The following is a 19,063-nucleotide window of genomic DNA, read 5'->3' as shown; positions in this document are numbered from 1 at the left end:
CCATGAACATAGTATATCTTTTCCATTTATTTAGATCTTGAATTTGTCTCAATGATGTTTTATAGTTTTCAGTAGATTTATTTCTAGGCAACGATACTTTTGTGAATGGTATTTTAAATTTTCATTTTCTATTTGTTTATAACCAATATATAGGAATATGGTTGATTTTTTTTGGTAAATTGTCAGTATTCTAGTGTCCTTGATAAATTAATTTAATAATTCTAATAATTCCTCTTCAGATTTTGTTGGAGAAAAGAAGCTTTGGGCTGTGGTCCAGCCATGATGCAAGACCCATTGACTCTGAACTCTGGGCAGGATATGGAGATAGAGAGGGAAGAAGACAGACTTGGCTAGCCAGGCTAGCAGAACCCCTAGGGCCATGATGGGGTGCAGAAGTCAGAGACTTAGTCCATGTGCAGCCATGGTCCAGGCCCTTGTCTTCACGTCACATTTAAAGTTGCTGTCCCGGCCATGGCAACTAGCTCAGCACACCATGACCTCATGGGAAGGGAAACCTGGCTTCTGATTCTGGCCTTTAATCAACAAGCTGTGTGACCCTGAGTACATTGCCGAACCTCTTTGAATCATCCTCCTCACTTACAAGGAAGGGCAATACGCCAGAGTATTCCAGTAAGTTCCTGATAAACACTGGTGAATTGATTTCACTCACCAGTGTAGCTTTTTTTCTCCATGGGGTATTTCTGAACATTGCCAGAAAGTTCCATAGTCTGGGGGCTGCTGATGTGGATGCCAGCTATGGGGATGGAGGTAGCTAGCTACCATCATGTTCTGAGGAGCTTTGGTGTAGTCGATCCTTTGGGGATTTGCATTTTTACAGTGAAGACCCCCATGCTAGGCTACTCCTCTCCAAGTAGGAACTCAAGTTACTCTTCAATAAAAGTCTTGGCAGAAGTTCCTGAAAAGTATTGCCTTCTCTGTGATTCCTGATATAGAAAAAGATGGAATTTAATTATTCTGTCCTGTCCATGAGCCCTATGGTTGGGCTTGGCAGGCAGCCACAGATCTATCTGACCAGCAGAGCAATGGGGTTCATTGCTCTGGCATGTGTTGGGGAGCATAGGGGAGGCACATGGCAGCGCTCCCAGCCTAACCTTGCCTTCTCCACACTTTCTTTTGGGATATGTGGCTTAGAGAAATTCAACTTGTATGTGATTATCTGGACAAGTTGCTCTCTAGAAGTTAACCGGACACGTGGCTTCCCAGGCACAGTGCACCTTTGCTACCTGTGGGTTTGGGCTCAGGGCACCAGAGGATACCTTAGAGCTGCTGGCTGAACTGGAGACACCTGGACTGGAGAAATCTATAATTATCATGCTTTGGTTACTCCAGGGGTCTGAAGACCCCTGTGGACTTTGGAAATCCAGCCTGTAGCAGGCTTTCTTTTCTCCCAACCATCACCGATCCTCAGGGCTAAATGGATTCCTACCTTTTACAGAAGCTTAAGCAGGGATCTGAGTGAGGTCTGTTTGGGCAGGTTGTCAAGGCAAGGTCAGGCAGAATCTCTTCAAGGTGAGGAGTGGGGAGCCAAGAGCAGACACTCTGGCACCTGTTCAAGCTGTGTGCCCTTGGGCTCGAGGATCATTACCATTGGTCTGCTTCTTCCTCTGTAGGTGGGAGGGAAAGCAGGATCCCTCATGGGCTGATGCAAGAATTTCAAGTACATGCTGAACGCTCGCACTGGGTCTGAGTGTGGTAGGTTTATGGCGAACACCAGCAATGTTATGTCAAACTTTAAATAGTTTAGTGATTAAGAGCTAAGAGCATGTGCTTCCGGATCAGTTTCTGGCTAGGAGACATTCAAAAGATTTGTCTGACCTCACTGTGCCTCACTTTTTCCATTTTCAAAGTGGGGATAGCAATCTAGTGCCTGCCTCAGGGTTGCTAAGTGGCTTACACAGAAAGAATGGGTGTAAAGGGTTTAGGTGAGGGCCAGACCCAGAGCAAGTGCTCAGCAAATGTTTCACTGGCAGTTGTCAAGGCTCGGGTCTACCTCCTCAGGAATCCCTCTTGATCTCCCATAGCTGGGATCGGCCCCACCCTGCACAGGAGAATCACATGGATAGGCACCACCCCTCAGCATGGTCACTTACATGTACAGAGGCCCTTAAGGATGAAGCCCCTTGTCCCTGGGTCCCTGTCAAGGAGAAAGTGCTTCTGTAGAAGGCATGAAATACTAAGTAGGATTGCTAAAATTTTGTGTTTTTATTACTAAATCTGACAGCACTATCTTTAAGGCAGCTAGAGCTGAATCATGGAACCTGCCTAAGAGTTCAGGAGCCCCTGCTCTGGTTCATAAATCTAGTTAGGGCCTATTTATAGGTAGGGCCTTGTTTCAGTCAGGTTCTCTAAAGAAGCATTAATAAGGGGTGTGTGTGTGTGTGTGTGTGTGTGTGTGTGTGTGTGTGTGTGTATCTATATATCTCTGTCTACGTACCTAACTAGCCAGCTAGCTAGCTAGCTATCATCTGTCATCTATCTAATCTATCTATATCCATCATCTATCTATCTAGTTAGCTATCTATCATCTATCGAATCTATCTATCTATCTATCTATCTATCTATCTATCTATCTATCTATCTATCTATCTATCTATCTATCGAATCTATCTATCTATCTATCATTTATCTACCTACCTACCTACCTACCTACCTACCTATCTACCTATCGCTATGGATATGTATTAAGGAATTGGCTTACGTAACTGTGAGAGCTGGCAAGAATTAAGTCTTTAAGGCAAGCCAACGGACTGGAAACTCAGGCAGGATTTGCCCCTGCAGTCTTGAGGCAGAATTCCTACTTCTCTGGGGAACCTCAGTTTTGGCTGTTAAGGCCTTCAGCTGGTTGGATGAGGCCCACCCACAGTATCCAGGTTAACCTTTACTTAACGTCAACTGACTGCACATGTTAACCACATCTACAAAATACCTTCATGACAACATCTAGACTAGTGTTTGATCAAACAATGGCATAGACCATGGCTAGGTTGACATAAAATGAACCTTCACAGGCCTTCAGCCTCCTTTCAGCCAATGAGTCTCAAGGGTGCCAGTTCTAGGGGGTTATGGGTGTGGGGGACTGGTTCCTCTTGCCCCAGACCAGAAATGTGAGCTTCGGAGCCATTCCCTCATGTGCTTTATGACATGTGTTCACATCGATCTCTTCTGAGAGTGTTACAGTTCTCAGGAGTGGGTCAGGGAGAGAGTGTCAGGCCCTTTTTACAGATAAAGAAACTGAGGCTCAGTGTTCAATGACTTTGCAAAGATGATGGCTTGTTAGTGGAACCACGTCTTTAGATTCTTCTTCACCTTCAGAACAGATGCAAATGTTGCCTTGCAATGCAGGAAATCCCCCAGTGAACCAAGAATGGGTCTTACTGCCTGTGGTGGATGGTTAGGTCCTGGACTGAGGGAGGAGACCTGAGGTGGCTCATCTGCCATGAGGCCATGAATTTGGCCAACTCCCTTTCCCTCTCTGGGCCTTGGTTTCCCTACCTGCAAATGATTTTCAAGGTCTTCACCTGCTCTGCTCAGAAGACTATGAACTATGAACAAAAGACCCTCAAGTGATGCCTGTTTCTTTCATCTATGGATATTTATCAAGAGCCTACTGTGTGCCTGCTAACATGTAGAACCAGAGCCGGGTTCATGCAGAGGGAAACAGAGGCCACCAGCTTCACATGAGCAGGGAGCCACCCTCAGCATGGTAGTGGCTCCAAGGGGAGGAATCACTGAGCCAGGAGCTCAAAGCTGGAGAAGGTGGAAAAGCCAGGGACCCAGGTGCTGGTCACTCCCTGGGAGCCAATGTTAGAAGCTGGGGAAAGGGACCAGGCAGGCAGGTACCATACCCCCTCTGTTCTTCCACCCTACACAGCAGCCCTAATAAGGTAGGGATGACTGGCTTCATTTTTAGATTGGAAAACTGAGCCAAAAGAATAGAACATCACCCAGAAATTTAAGAAAAACAAGGGCAAAACACCCATAATCCTACCCCTGCAACTATTTCTTTGCCTCCCCTTTCGGGCTGCCTCCCTGTGTTTGTTTCTATGTATGAGGTAGGGCTGCTTTGTCTCCTGGTCTTAGTAGAGTGGCCTTATGTAGTAGGTGTCCTATGGCGTCCAGCAGCACAGTCTCCCTGGTCACCTGAGCTGGGTGCTCCAGGTGTGTCCCTTGTGTGTCCTCCTGCTATAGTTGAGCCTCAGTTGGTGTTTGCACGTCAGTGGGAAGGAGTGACCTTCGGGCCGATTGGTTGTGAGGACTGGCCATGACTGCAGTGGAGGGGCTGATGTTCAGGGGCTGACCCTACGGAGCAGGATTCACTTTAGCAGGGCTCTGGTGTCTGCCCAGTCTGCCCTTTGGGTGCAGCCTAAACTTGAGTGGCCTCCGTCTCTTCAATGGGACAAGAGATAGGCTCAGCTGAGAAACTGAGGCCACTCCAGATCTTCTTGTTCCTGTGGTTCCCTGTGAACATTCATGACCAACCCACCTGCCCTGCTCCCTGTCCCCACAGCATCTGACCCCATTGACCTCCTTGGAGCTTCCTTCTCCTAACAGGGCCTAGGAGTCTTGGTTAGGGTCAAAGTTCTCAGTGGGATTTTAGGGCTCTCCTCTAGCCAGATCCCGTTGGGTTGGCAACATCTATCCTGCCTGCAGACCCATCTCCAAGACCTCTTACAGAGAGAGCTGGGTCTCTGGGGACAGGACCACCCATCTGCCCTGGTTCCTCCTGTTGGGGTCTTGTGGCCCAAGCCTCAGAGTGGACTCACTCTGCCTCTTTAGATGCCTAATCAGTAGCCAACACCTACTCTATGGACGAAGCTCCTCTCAGGAGCCAGGCTTTGGGATTTCAGCCTCGTTTTGGAGGCAGGTCCTGAATTCTGGGTGCAGGGCCATCACTAGTCGCAGTGCTGGCTAAAGGCAAATGGCAGGTGGCTTGGCAACTACCATCTTGCTATGGGTGGACAGAACTCAGCAGTGGGAGCCCAAGGGTGAGGGTACAGGTGGCAGGAGAAAGAGTTCAGGACCCTGAGGCCCTTGGAGCTGATCCAATGTAAACTTCTTTTACAGATGAAAAAATTGAGGTGCAGAGAGGTAAAGTGAGGGCCTCTCAAGCCACACAGTCAATTAGGGGCCTCTATAGTTCTCTTTCTGTTGACCACACCAAGCAGTAAGTCTCTCTCTCTCTCTCTCTCTCTCTCTCTCTCTCTCTCTCTCTCATGCACACACACAGACACCCACACCGGTTTGTCTGGCACATTCACATTTCTGATATATACATATTTGCAAAGATTTCCCAGCACAGCTTTCTGCATCCGTGTCCTAGATGCTAGGAAATGTGCTGTGGCCAGGCACTTGTGGGCCTTTGTGTGCCGGGGAAGAGTGGCGGGAACGTGGGAATCCGTAGGATCCCAGAAAGTTAGAGTCCTCATCTTAGTGAGGGAGAACCGAGGCCCAGAGCTGGGCGGGCAGGGCCTTGTCCAGCCACCAAGCCAGTCAAACCCATCAGCACCGTTTCCATGTTTCCACCGCTCTATGAATAATTAGGGAAAGTTAAACAAACATAATTTAATTGCCTGTTGATGAAAGAATGCCAGGGGAACCATAAAACCTGCCTGGTCTTAGAGTGCCTGCCAGGGCAGGTGGCATGAGGAGGCCAAGCTGGCGGCTTTGCTTCTGCCCGCTGGCTGGGCCTCCCAGGCCTCTCCTCGGCTGGGGAGCTGGACCCCCTGTGCCTGCTGACAGCCAAGCCGCTCCTCACCTGCCAAACAGGGTGCCCGGTGCCAGAGCAAACTAGGCCCAGGCCCAGCACACTTTCCAGAAATAGTTTTCTGTGAGAGCCCCAGGCTCCCCTCCCTCCGCTGACCTTCCCCCCTGCAGGGGGTCCTGTAAGTTGCCTCAGACCCTGGAAACACTCTGCTCAAGGCCCCTAAATGCCACTAGAATGTTCCCTGCGTGGGGCTGGGGCTCTAATTTAAACTCACTTGGTTCATCCTCCTCTTGTCCTTTCTGCTGCCCTCAGGGTGGGGTGGTAAAGTCCCCGTGTGGCCTGGGTCGGGGAGCTGAGGCCGGTCTTCCTCCCGAGTCAGAGCCTGTTCCCATAAGACATGGCTGCTCAGGAGGGTTCATGGTCTTTTGCTCCAAGGGCAGGCACCCCCATTCATAGTCCCGCTGCTCACCGGGTCAGTAATAGCACAGGGTCACTAAGGGGCTCATGAGCAGCCTCCTTGGCTTCAGGTGGATGAGAGGGTGGTGGGTGGGGGGATGGATAGAAGGATGGGGAGAGTGTGTGGGTAGATGGGTGGGTGGATGGACAAAGGCAACTCTGTTGGATCTCTGTCTTCCCCTACTTTCAAAGGCCCAGGAATTCTGAAACACTGGGCTGTCTGTATTTAAGAGGTAGTCACTGAAGTCCCCTCCAGCTCTTTCCTTGTGCTTGGCTTTGTTTGCTCGGGCACTTTAGAGACCCAGCTATTTCACCAGGAGGCCGTCCCCAATGTCAGTGCCTGTGGGCCTTTCCCCTCAGGTGAGTCCCATGTCCAAGGAGGACCTGTCCCCTCTCCTGCCTGGGGCTGTCCCAGCTGGAGGAAGCAGGAAGCCTGGAGGCTCTGATCTCTGTTGCTTTGAAGAGTCTGCACCTTGGTCCAAGGGTTTCATTCACTGGCAGCACTCATCTGCTGAGCATTCTCCTCTGTCCTTCTCTTTGCTCTGTGGTTTGCATGTTTGCATTTCTTTACCATCGCTTTCCTAGGAGAAACTAGAGGGAACCGAGTGTGTTCAGTCCCCCATGCTTAACCAGAAAACCACCCCCTCTCTGGCCGGTCTTTGTGAGGTCCTGCCCTAAGCCAGAGTTAGACAACTGTATACATTCTTCTAGTTGTTTTATTTAAAGTTTCAGTGTTTATACCTCAGTCTTTAATCTGTTTTATGTGTTGAGGTTACTGACAAGGTTTATTGGGGTGGGGGGAGTTCTATTCCTAAAAAAAATGCTTATAAACCACTGACTGGGCCCAGCCCAGGGGAGTAGAGAGGGAGGTGAGGGTGAACGGGGCCTCTGCCGCCCACGTAGTAGGCCTTATAAACCCAGGCAGGGCTGGTAAGCAGAAAAAAGTGGATTTCAGGCGCCCTGGCCCTGAGCCTGGGCATCCCTGAAAAGACACAGTCTGAAACACCTAGTCGCACAGCCCAGAGATCCCTGGCTGTTCCTCCACACCCACCCCGCCCGCCTGACCCCACTGCATATCTCACAGAGTGATCGCCATTTTAGAAGAGGGGCATTAGCAAGGTGATTTGCATTCAGTGACAAACATGGGGTACTTTTCCAAAGACAGGAGGGGCTCATGGTGTGGGGCCTATGGAACCTGCTGGTGGGCAGGCGGACTTCACTGAGGCCAAGGGGCCTCTGCACACCAAGTGAAACCTACTGAGTTATTCAGACTCCTCTCATGCGTCTGTGTCTGTTTAACTGGAATGGGGTTACTGTAGGGTTAGGCTTTGAACTGAGTGAGGGATTTAAGCTTCTTTTGACTTCTAGAGCAATAAAAGCTCTTTAGAACAGCTTTGAACCATCTATTTCCTCATTAAAGAGCTCTGGTTCTCTGGGGGAGACAGATGCAAACAGATAATTACAGCCCAGGGAGAAGTGTGCCTCGGGGTTAACCATCACTGGTCTCCTTTGGGCTTCTGGCTTCCAGTCCCTCCCACTCCCACTCACTGTACACTTTGCTGCCTGAGTGAGCTTTTAAAAATGCGGATCTGATCTTGACTTTTACCCCCTCCAGCAGCTGCCCACTGGCCTCAGGAGAGATTCTCTGACCAGAACATCTGTTAAGGCCCAGCACACATCTCCAGAATTGGTGGCCCAAGGGGTGCTGTGATTTGGTCAGACTGTTGGCAGACCCCTGTTCTCAGCCTTGTTCTTCCCTCTGCTAAACCTGCCTCTCTCTGCTTCCTTACCTGGCCAATCACTGTGTATCCCTCAGGCTTCACCTTAGATGCCACTGCCTCCAGGATGCCCTCCCTGACCACACCCCACACACTAGACTAACTTTGGCATCCCCAATGATGTTCTCTTGCACGTTCTGTTCTTTACAGCCCTAGCATAGACCTTACCAGCTTGTGCCTATTTTCCCATCTCCTTCCCCAGACTATAGTACTCAAAGTCAGGGAGCACATTTCATTTACTATCCATTCACAACTGTCAGATATCTTTGAACTCATACTTTTTCCAGGTGCTGAGATTCATAGGCAAACAAAATAGACAAAGACTCCTGCCCTCATGAAACAGGCTGACAAGGCATCCAGGTACTGGCTCAGTGCTGGCTCTTTGGTGAATAAATGGATGGTACAATGTGTGTGGATGCTCAGAAAGAAGGTGCGGAGGCTGGGCAGGCTACATGGAAGGTGGGATACTGAGAGTAAGGCCCTGAAGGATGGGTAGGAGTTTTCCAGGCATACCAATCAGAGATTTCCCTGCCCGATTCTAGAGGCTGTTCTAGAGGCTGGGCTGCTCTCTCCCGAGGATCTATAGTCCACTCTCACCTGGGCTCTTCTCTTTCAGAATGCATGAACTGTACCCGGCTCAGCGACATGAGTGAGCGGCTGATCACGCTGGAGGCCAAGGTCAGATGGCCTGGGGAGCCTGGGCCCGGGGAGCTGGCTGGGGGGAGGGTGCATCAGGTATCTGTAGGCCTGAGCATACTGATCCCAGGGGTTGGGTGCTGCTGGGGCCTAGGTGGCTCTGGGTGACCTCTTCTAGGCTGTGTCAGCCTCCTGAGGTCAGGGAGGGGATTGGGGAGAGCAAGAAATCTGAAGGTCCTGGGTAGCAGTCTAGTCTTGGTGCAGGGAGGCTGGATGCCCCGAAGTTGACTCCTCAGTAGAAAGGAGAGGGAGTGGCTGTTCTCCTAGGGCTGCTGCCCCCCACTCTGGCTCCTCCTCCCACTGTGTGGTGCTGGGCTGGGCACAGAGGAGCAGCTGGAGGAGGAGCCTCCCAGCACCAGCCAGCCCTCAGTATGACTGCATCAGGGAAAGGAACAGGTCACCCCAGAGTCAGAAGGACTTGATAAAGTATAAGTATCTGAGAATGGCCCTAGATGGGCACCGGGCAAGAAGAGAGGAAGTAAGTCAGGGAAGGGAAGGATGAGCAAGGTGCAGGTGTATTGCCGGGGCAGGTTATCCATGAGGGCCCCTCGGGGAGCCAGTGCAGAGCATATTGCAGAGCGGGCCTTCAAGGTATAAAGATACTCCCATCCTTCACTGAGTGAGGCATCTGCTCCGTGGTATTATCTGTCACTCTGGCCTGCCCTCAAGCTCATTCACGTGGCCATAGAAAGCCCTTGGCAGGTACAAGTAGGGAGAAAGCAAAGCAGTGGGGGCCATAGCTATGCCCCAGCTGGGCCCGTTCTCCTTAGTACCCCATAGGGTCTGAGAGCAAGTGCTGGGTGACTGGCTAAGAGGGGCTGGGCCTAGGGGAGAATAGGCCTCCAATTCTCCACTGAGCAGCTTGGGGCAGCGCTGGGGGTGGGGAGCAGAGGTGGATGTCTCCTGGCTCCAAGGCAAAACCAGCACTGGGAGGCTGGATTTCCCTGAGCCTGAGTTAGGGCTCCCAGCTGGGGCAGTTAGTGCAGCCTGGGAGGGGGCATCCTGGCCTTAGGAAGCAGTGCAAGGTGGCCAGCTGGCAGTGAGGGCAGAGCACTAAGGTGAGCTGAGACCCACACAGCAAGAGCCCTGAGAACAGGCCCAGAGGTCGGGCCCTCAGCCCAGGAAAGCCTGCCAGTCAGGTCCCACCTGCAGACACACACACACACTCAGATAGACACCACAGAGACACACACACATGAACACACACATACATAAACACACACAGACAGATACACATGGACAGACACACATACATAGACACAACATACACACAGATACCACACACAGACACACAGATATACACACATAGACACTCTAAGACACACAGACACACATAGACACACACACTTACACATACATTCAGCCCTTGCTAACCCTACATTGTCTTTGGCCCTGCCCCCTGCCTTGAAAGCTTGACCATGAGGACACCTGCCCAGGTGGATGGGGGTTGCAGATGATTGTCACTTAGAGTCAGACATACATGTGACCACCCCCCACCAGCTGGATGACCCTCACCAAACTCCCACCTCCTAATCTGTGGAATGGATCAAAGTGCCAGCCCTGTGGGACTGCCGGGCCCCTTGGAGAACTTGGTGGTAAAACCTGGCTTTGGGAACAGGTGTGAGGATCTGTGTTATTATCTAGTCCACGTCTCTGTCCCCACCTGACAGATGAAGACACAGCTGCATAGGAGACATCCGTGCAGAGCACATGACATGAAAGCCCCAGGGCCTCCCTTGTCCCTGACCCCTTCTGTAGGCAGAGGTTCCTCCAGCAACCCAGGCTTCTGTGCACAGGCTGGGGGTGGGGACCTTGTGTCCTCCTGGGGTTCAGTGGCTCTGTGGGGATAGAAGAGTTGGGGATAGAAGGCATCAGGGAGTAGATGCTGCCATGTGGGCCAAGCTAGGGGTAGGGCAGCCTTAGGAGGGATTGGGGGGTCCTGGGGAAGATGCTGGGACAAACTCTGGCACCTGTGATTTCAGAAAAGACAGGGTCCTAGGCCAGCTGCCTGACGAACATTTTCCAGGCACCTGAAGCCTCCACGTGGTTTGGCAGAGAAGTGGCCCACAGCCTGCCCTGGCCCCAGCCCAGCACCTTGGGGTGTTAAAAGTCACAGCTCTGGGGGAGGACTGGCACAGTGCCAACTGTCCCCACCCACCTGGCCCTCAGCCATGCCCTCCTGCCATGAGCAATTCCTTCCCCAATCCTCCTGGCCCTGATAACTCCCTCCAACTCTGCCCCAGCAGCACAGCCTCAGGCAGGAGGCTGGGGCCAGGCTTGCTCTCTGGTCCTGAGGATTGTGATGCCTTTGGAGTCCTCAGGAGATGGGGCAGGAACAGCAGGAGGTGATGGAGGATCCAGGGCTAGAATACCTATCATAGCAATAACCCTGCCTTGGCTGGTCCCTTCTCAGCTCTGGGCCTCAATTTGCTGCCCTATAAACTGGAAATTGAAGGAGTCACTTTTCTGCCCCTCCCTGGGTCATTTTGAGGCTGGTATACAAGGGGGAGCTTAGATGGCTCTTGGATGGGGCGTTGGGGAAGGCAGCTTGAGTATGGGATGTGCAGAGAGGTGGCCACACCACCCTCTTTCCAGATTCTCAGGTAGGGCCTGAGAGAGTCCTGTTTCAGTTCCTGTGTCTTGTCTGCGTCACTTTCCAGCCGCCTACCTGCCTGCTCCATGCCCAAGTATCTCTTAGAGAGACAGAGCCACTAGGAGTAATGGCCTGGGTTGGAGGGCCTTGAGAGGCAATGGCCTAGAGAGAGAGGGAGACACAATTTGGGTGAGTTGTCAGATCAGTGCAGCAGCCCCAGGGTCTTTGCCATGGACAAATGAGCCTGCAGGGGTCAGAGCATATGGAGCTGGGATCAGCCAGGCCAAGGCTGAGGTCCGATGGCTAACAGCAGAGCCAGGTAGGCAGACCCCAGATGGTAGCCAAACCAAGCAGTTGACATAAGAGAGCAGCAACCCGAGGCCTGGAAGCTAAGGCTTCTGCTCCCTCAGACAAGAAGCCTGTTTGGTGTGTCAGGAGGGATGCATTCAAGTGCCAGTAATAGAAACCTAGCTAATGGTAGCTTATTCCTAAAGTACATGTATTGTTTGTTCAAAGGTCCAGGAGTAGGTGGTCCTGAGATTTGTTTGGTGGCTCAAGAACCCAAGCTCTTCACAGCCTTCCCCTCCCTCATTAGTGAATTGTTTTTTGGCCTCATGGTCCATGCCTCATGGTTACAAAGTGACTGCTGCAGCTCAGGGCATCACATCCTAACATCTTGTTCAAAGGCAGGAAGTAGGGTGTGAGGCAAAGTACCCGAACAGACTCATTATGTCTCAATGGCTAGCACCGGGCTGTATGCCCACCTTCCAGTTGCTACAGAGCTGGGAAAATGAGTACCTGGCCGATCACAATTCTTCCTCTGTGGCATACCCATGGGTATACGATAGGGGTGTGGTTGGGTCCACCCACTTTGTGTGGGTGCCCAAGTTGCCGAAGGACCCAGACCTAGCAGCCGATCTGGGATTTCGGCCACTCTCTTTTCCAGGGACAGCTGGAATGGCTGTTGGGGAGAAAGCTTCCTGCCTTTCTTATTCTCGTCCCCCACAGTTTACACTCGGATTTCATGGACCACAGGCATGGGAGGGAGCCTGAGGGGACTTCCCCATGTGAGGGTCACAGAAGCCTCGGAGTTCGGCTGGTGTCTGGTGCTAATCAGCCAGGCCACAGTGACGTCATTAGGGCCACTGCCCTCAAAAGCCGTGGTCTGGTTTTCTTGGGCCGAGTCCCCACGCCTACTGTTGCCCACCCTGGTGAGCTCATGCCCGGCTGGGCTGGGATCAGTTTCTCCAGGCGGTTGGCCATAGCCAGGCCGGGAGGGCTTGGACTCCGGCCAGGGCTGATGCTAACTTGGCTGTGGCCAGCGCTCTTCTGCCCAAGTCCATAGGCTCTGTGGGCCTTGGTGTCTGTGTGGGAAGTGCCCTAGGAAGAAGTGAGCCTGGCCTTTTGTGTATGGACAAGGCTGCATGTGGCAGGTCCCCTCAAGGGAGCCTGGAGCCCAGCCATAAAAGGAGAACACCAGGGCCTGCCCCCAGGACCCCAGAGCAGGCACCCCACCTTCAGTCCCTCCCAGCTGCCCCTACCCCCTACAGCTTGTGACTATTCCCTGTTAAATATGTCCATATGGAGTTCCCCCTGAGACACTGCAACTCGATCTACCCCCCATACTAGTCACTTTCACCCCCCAATTTTGCCCTCTTCCATGACTCTATTTGACTGGAGGCAATCCTGCTGTCCCCAGAGTCAGGCTAAAATTGGGGGAGCCACTCCCACCTTCATTTACCCCCCGACCCAAGCCTCAGGCACGAGGTCCTCCCAGTTCTCCACACTCCCATCTTCAGTCTCACTGCCCTGGTTCCCCCCATCACCCTCCACCCACAGCCGAGGCTCTTGCCCCTCCTCCCCAGCTCCTCCACAGCCCCAGAGCCCCTGCCTGTGACCTTCTAGGCAACTTCCCAGTGAACGCTGCGGTTGGGGTAGGAATTGTAACCCTCCTCTCCTCGTGGGGTTTCCGGGGCCAGGAGACCAGGTTCTACCCCCAAACTGCTGTGTGGTCTGAGGCAGCCGCTCCTCTTCTCCATGGCTGTGAAGCTCCGCCAAGGCCAAGGCCAAGGCTGTGGCTGTGCTGTGAGGAGTTGGACAAGGCAATATATGGGGCCTTGGCCCCAGTGTCTGCTCGCTGGGTGACCTTAGGCAAGTCACTTGTGGTTTCTGGACCTCTACTTTCACATTGTCTGTCATGTGGCCACAATGACCCATCCTGTCTCATGGGTCCTTGTGAGGACCAGAGAGGGGAGGGGCTCAGAAGTTGCCGGAGCCTCATGGGGCAGGAGCCCACCTGCCCAATACAGATAGAAACCCTGAGACACTTGGTTCTCTAGGGTCCTCAGAGACTCTGTCACCCAGGCCCAGGAACACTGCAGAACTGGTGGGGTTGGGGGTGGGGTGCTCTTTGCCACGCACCCAGGACTTCAGCCTAGCTGAAGCCTGAGCGCTGTGAAGGCAGCTGTTTGTCCCTGTGAGCCACCAGCATCGTCAGGAGTAACCGGGGCACCTATGTGCTACATGCTCCCATTCTCTCATGGCCCTACATGGTCAGTGTTATCACCCCCATTTTGCTGATGGGAAAACCGAGGCTCACAGAGGTCATGATGCTTGCAGAAGATCACACAGCGGCCACCTAGCGGGAGAGCCGGAATTCAGACTGGTCTGCATGGCAGCAGGGCCTGAGCCTTCCTCACTGGGCAGCACTTAACCTGTGCCGGGCTCTGGGGACAGAGAACAGGAGGGTGCCAATCCTGGCAGTCCTGGTTCCCGAAGGACCAGCTGGTGGCATTGCTCCCACGACCCCAGCCGTTGACACAAAGCAAGTGTACAGGGGCTCAGAGGAGGACCCCGCTTCTGCCCAGAGGGCGACAGACTATAGGGAGGACAGACCCACTGGAGTCTTAAGATCTTCCCAGCAGTGAAAGACAAGGCTGGCAGGGGGCCTTGCAGGAGCAAGGGGCTGGAGGTGGGGATCCTCAGGGCATGAAGGGCTCTGGGGGTCATGCAGGGTGCCTGGGACAGAGCAGAGTGGAAGAGCTGAAGGCGAGGCCAAGGAGGGGCAGGGCAGGTCAAGACGGGCACCTGTGAGGGACACTGGAGGTTTAGGGGGGTGGCGCAGGGACGGGGCAGGGTTCACTTGGCATGAGATCCTCACTCTACTGCTGTGGAGTAGAAGCTCCAGGAGGGAGGAGGCAGATGGAAGTAGGGATGGCAAAGAGCTGCTTGAGAGCCTGGGGCCACAGGCCCGGGGAGACATGCTGTGGGCAGACCAGATGGCAGGGCACCGGGGCAAGGCCTAGGAAAGGCCTGATGCGCAGGCCCCGACCTCCAAGGAGCGGGCGGGGCGGGGGAGGGCGGCTCAGGGGAGGCCTCAGGACTCTGTGGTGTTGCAGTGGGCGCAGGATGGGACGAGGTGGGGCTTCAGGCCTGGGGGTGAGGTTGGATGCCTTTGGGTGGCAGTGCCTATGGAATTACACATCAGTGATCATGATAATAGTAGGCCCCCCAGACAGGCCCACTCTCAGCCCCGGCCTCAGACACCCTTAATCACAGGGTGGGGGTGGGGGTGTCTAGGACTCTAGAAGGATGTGGGGTCCTGGTTCCCAATATCTGAAGGGAACCTGAGACACCAGACTTCTTCCTCACCATCAGGTAGATGACACTAACACCAGGGACACATGGGGTGGGAGCAAGAAGCCACCCCCCCATTTAACACAGCGGAGGGATCCCAGTGCCCGCCCCAACCCCCAACCGAGCTATGGGCTTACCTAGGTTCTCTGCACCTGCCAGCCTGTCCCTGTCCTGTGCCAATTCTGGGCACGCAGCGCCCCCTGCTGGCCCCTTTTGGGGGCAGCAGGGCTTCGGTGAGACCACTGAGGCCTGGATCCCCACTTCACTGGAATTAGGGAGTCTCTTTGCCCAGGCCCGCAGTCTTTGCAGTCCTTGACCCCTGCCTCCTTCAAGGGGAGAGGACAGGCTACTTTTCAGGCTTGCCTTGAGTGATCACGGCCTCCTTTCATTTTCCTGGAGCTCTTACTAAAAATCATGCACCAAGCCAGGCCCATTTTCCTTCCTTCCTTCCTTCCTTCCTTCCTTCCTTCCTTCCTTCCTTCCTTCCTTCCTTCCCAAAGGGCAGAAAAGCCAGTGGTCAGAATTGTGGAGAAGGATTTGACCGTGACTGTCAAGTTCCCTCTGCTCGCCTATCACTTTATCTCTTTAATTCTTCTTCCTTCCCCTCCTTCCTTCCTTCCTTCCTTCCTTCCTCCCATCCCTCCCTCCCTTCTTCCCTCGCTTCTCTCCTCCTTCTCTCTTTCTCTCTCTTTTTTTCCTTCTCTTCCTTTTGTTCTTTCTTTCTCTTTCATTCTCTCTCTTTTTCTTTTTTCTCTTCTTATTTTCCTCCCTCTCTCCTTCCCTCCTACCATCCATCCATCTGTCCATTCCTCCACGAACATTCCCTGACCGTGTCGTTTGTGCCCTGAGCCAGGCAGTGTGGGAAACAAGCACACCAGTCCTTCTTGGGAGGAGCCACATAGATCATCATTCCCAGTGATGGCTGTTCTAGAAGAAGTGTACAGGGCCTCTGAAAGTGTCTAATGGGGACCTGCTTGACCCTGGAGGTCCAGGAGAGCGCTCCTGAAATGGGAAGGCGAGTTGAGCAGGAGTGAGAGAGCATTCTGGCAAGGGGTGTGGTGGTCCCACTGAGGAGAGTGACAGCCCAACCCAGCAGTGGGCAGCTGCAGGTCTCGTGGGACACTGTCCCTGTCTACATATGTCCTTAGCTTGGCCTGATCCTGACCCCCTTCCCTTCTCCGGCCCAGGTTCTCCTGCTGGAAGCAGCGGAGCGACCTTCAAGCCCAGACAATGACCTGCCAGTCCCCCAGAGCACCCCACCACCCTGGAATGAAGACTTCCTCCCTGATGCTATCCCTCTCGCCCACCCAGGGCCCCGAAGAAGACCCACAGGCCCAGCTGGTGAGTGAGGCCTACAGGGGAGGGCTCAGGCCAGCCACAGAGGCCTTAGGCGTGGCCTCCCAGAGCATCCACAAGTAGGTTACATACTAGGCCTCTGGGTCAAATATGCCCATGTGGCATTTTGAAAAATTGAGCTAACATTTAAAAAATGGGAGCAGAGTGGGGAGAGCCACCCCAGCAGTGGGAGAGTTGGTCTCCGGTGGTTAGTGCCGGAGCTGAGGGAGAAGCAGATATTCTGCAGTCTTTTGAAGGGGCTGAGGCTGTGGGAGGAGGGATGAGCTCAGGCCTGCTAAAGACATCTTACTCTGGCCTCCCTGGCACATTTCTCTAGCCACTGTCCCCAAAGTCTCACCCCAGAGAGCTGCCTCATGACCATGTTCTTCAAATCCTTCTTCTGAGACTGAAAAGGAGGGAATTTTCCATCCACGGGAGGACTCAGGCCCCAAACCTCCTGGGGGGTGGGAAGGGAGGTTGGGTCTTCTGGGCCAGATCTTTCTCCTTAGCAGGAAAATTGCAGTTCCAAGAAATGGCCACCAGATGGGGCACGAGCCCTACAAATGGTGACACCTGGGATCTCCCTGGAATCCCAGAGAGTGGGTGGCATCTCCTCGAACCAGCAGCCCCTGTTAAGCCCTTTCTCCTGGACCACAGTCATGTGCGGTCAGAGCTAGAGGGACCCGAAGAGCCAGCACAGGTTTCTCCATAAGTCCAGCAAACGTCTCTGAGCACCATCTCCAGGCATTCCAGAGGGACAAGGGGGCTGTTCCCAGGCCACAGGGCAGGCCCTTTATCTCTCTATCTCCTCTCACTCACCCTTGGGGACTGGAGACACCTGTGCTGGGCATGTGTGTCCTTCGGGGCTTTCTGAGATCTCCGAAGAGGCCTTTTTGGGGAGCTTGTTACCACAAGCCCAATTTCCAACTCTGAGCAGGGAGACCGAGGATATAGAGAGACTTGACTCATCAACAGCCTGGCTCTGCGACCTTGAGCAAGGGACCACACCTTTTTGAGCCTCAGTTTCCCTCCCTGTCAAATGGGAACAAAAGCAGCTCTTGAGATCATAGAGGTTAATAGGTACAAAAATGATGCGTAAACTGTGATACCGACTCAAGCTGATGAGGGTCTTTGTCCACCTGGGAAGCCTCAGATAGAAGGGGCTCCCAGGTGTGGGTCAGACCAGACAGCACAGGCGGTCAGGCCTGGAGCCACCAGCTCAGCCCCGATGTTCTCAGGCCTCATCTCATTCTCTCCCCAGGGCCCCCAGGGCAGACGGGACCACCAGGGCCTGCAGGTCCCCCAGGCTCCAAAGGTGACCGGGGCCAGGCAGGAGAGAAGGGCCCAGCAGGGCCTCCCGGTAAGGACACTGACTTCGTCCTTTGTCCACTGGTGGACGGGGGCTGGGGTTTCTCCCTTTTCGGAGCAAGCAAGACACCCCATACACCCTGGTCTTGCTGGGGTGAATGACTACCACCTTGGGTGGCTCCGAGTTCACTTACTTCTGCCAGCACCCTAACTGCCACCCATCCCAGGCACTTAGGGCCTGGTCTCACCCTAGGCTGCAGGAAGAAGGGAAGGCTCCAGGAGCTGTGGGTTCCAGCATCAGGGTGGGGCTGCTAGGGGCTGGGTGTTGTTTTCAGTCATTTAAACAACAGTTCCAGAGAGCCCCCAAGTCCTCCTGGGTTCTACAGGGGAGTGACCCCTGGTCAGCTTGGCCGCCCCCTTGGTGCTCCTGCCCCAGCGCTGAGGTCCCTGGAGGGGGCAGAGGGCATCAGGCCAGAGCTGTCCCTGCCTCCCTCCCCTGCCACCCAGATGTCTCAGGGTTCCCTCTGCATGGCCGGGAAGGAGAAGCCATTTCACTTACATTCCAGGACAGCCCTCCAGGGAGCCTGTGGTCTAGAGGCCACCACCAACCCTTGCCAACCCTGTCCCTTTTAAGGCCTGTTTCCTGTCAGTAATGTTGGCTGCCAGGCCCAGCCCTCACGTAACTCCTCTTCTACCCATTGCAGGCCTCTTGGGGCCACCAGGGCCCCGCGGGCTTCCTGGAGAGATGGGGCGCCCTGGACCCCCTGGCCCCCCCGGCCCAGCAGGCAGCCCGGGCCTCCCTCCAAATGGCCCCCAAGGCGTCCTCTACTCCCTGCAGCCACCTACCGACAAGGACAGTGAGTGTCAACAAGGGCGGGAGTGGGGCAGGCCTGAGCTGCACCGTCTGCTAAGGGATAAGCCCTCCCCAGAAGAGCCAGAGAAGGGACCCGTCAGTGAGTGGGGCATCGGCTTGGGAGTGGGCTCCACCAGGCGGGGGAGAACCAGTACTGTCCTCCTAACCCCACTTTGGCACCAACATGACTGTGGTGCTCAGCTCCTGCCCCTGGGGTCCTAACCCCCCAAGATCACTCTGCTCTTTGGCCTGGCCTCGATTTCTCCTCCTGGTGATGGCAGCACCATTGAGGTCATCCATTATTGCATCTCCTTGTCACCAATCCCCTCACTGCAGGTTATCCAACAAATGTCTATTGAGTACCTACTATGTGTTATCACTGAGGATACAGCAGTGAGCAAAATAAACTTAAAGCCCTCAGGGGCCACTGGCTAGCGCAAGAGGGTACCTCTGAGTACCCAGAAACACCCGCGTGCACGTGCGGAAGCCCAGAGAGTAGACGGGAACCCCGGGTCTGAGGGACAGTGAGGCAGACCAGCCAGGCAGAGAGAGCCTCCGTCCTGTGGGGAGCATCGTTTTTGTTAGTTGCATTGGGCAACTTGGGAAGGGTTTTATAAGAAGCAACTGACAGGACTGACTTAAAAGTCTGAGGAGAGGGGATGGCTTGGTGACATCCTGGGTAC

General features: G+C 53.9%; 1 protein-coding gene across 1 annotated transcript in view; it reads left to right on the top strand.

Annotated features, from left to right (window-relative positions):
* Nucleotides 1–19,063, top strand: part of COL26A1 (collagen type XXVI alpha 1 chain) — a 139,978-nt gene that overhangs the window by 110,816 nt on the left and 10,099 nt on the right. The window contains exons 3-6 of the mRNA XM_006918582.2: nucleotides 8,576–8,637; nucleotides 16,072–16,225; nucleotides 17,481–17,579; nucleotides 18,232–18,384. Of these exons, the coding sequence (XP_006918644.1) occupies nucleotides 8,581–8,637; nucleotides 16,072–16,225; nucleotides 17,481–17,579; nucleotides 18,232–18,384 (463 nt within the window). The 5' untranslated portion in view covers nucleotides 8,576–8,580. The remainder of the gene's footprint in view (nucleotides 1–8,575; nucleotides 8,638–16,071; nucleotides 16,226–17,480; nucleotides 17,580–18,231; nucleotides 18,385–19,063) is intronic.

The sequence above is a fragment of the Pteropus alecto genome, unplaced genomic scaffold, assembly GCF_000325575.1.
Source record: "Pteropus alecto unplaced genomic scaffold, ASM32557v1 scaffold68, whole genome shotgun sequence".
Lineage (NCBI taxonomy): Eukaryota > Metazoa > Chordata > Mammalia > Chiroptera > Pteropodidae > Pteropus > Pteropus alecto.
Note: the sequence above shows the minus strand (reverse complement) of the source record. Positions and strands in the feature narration are given on the sequence as shown.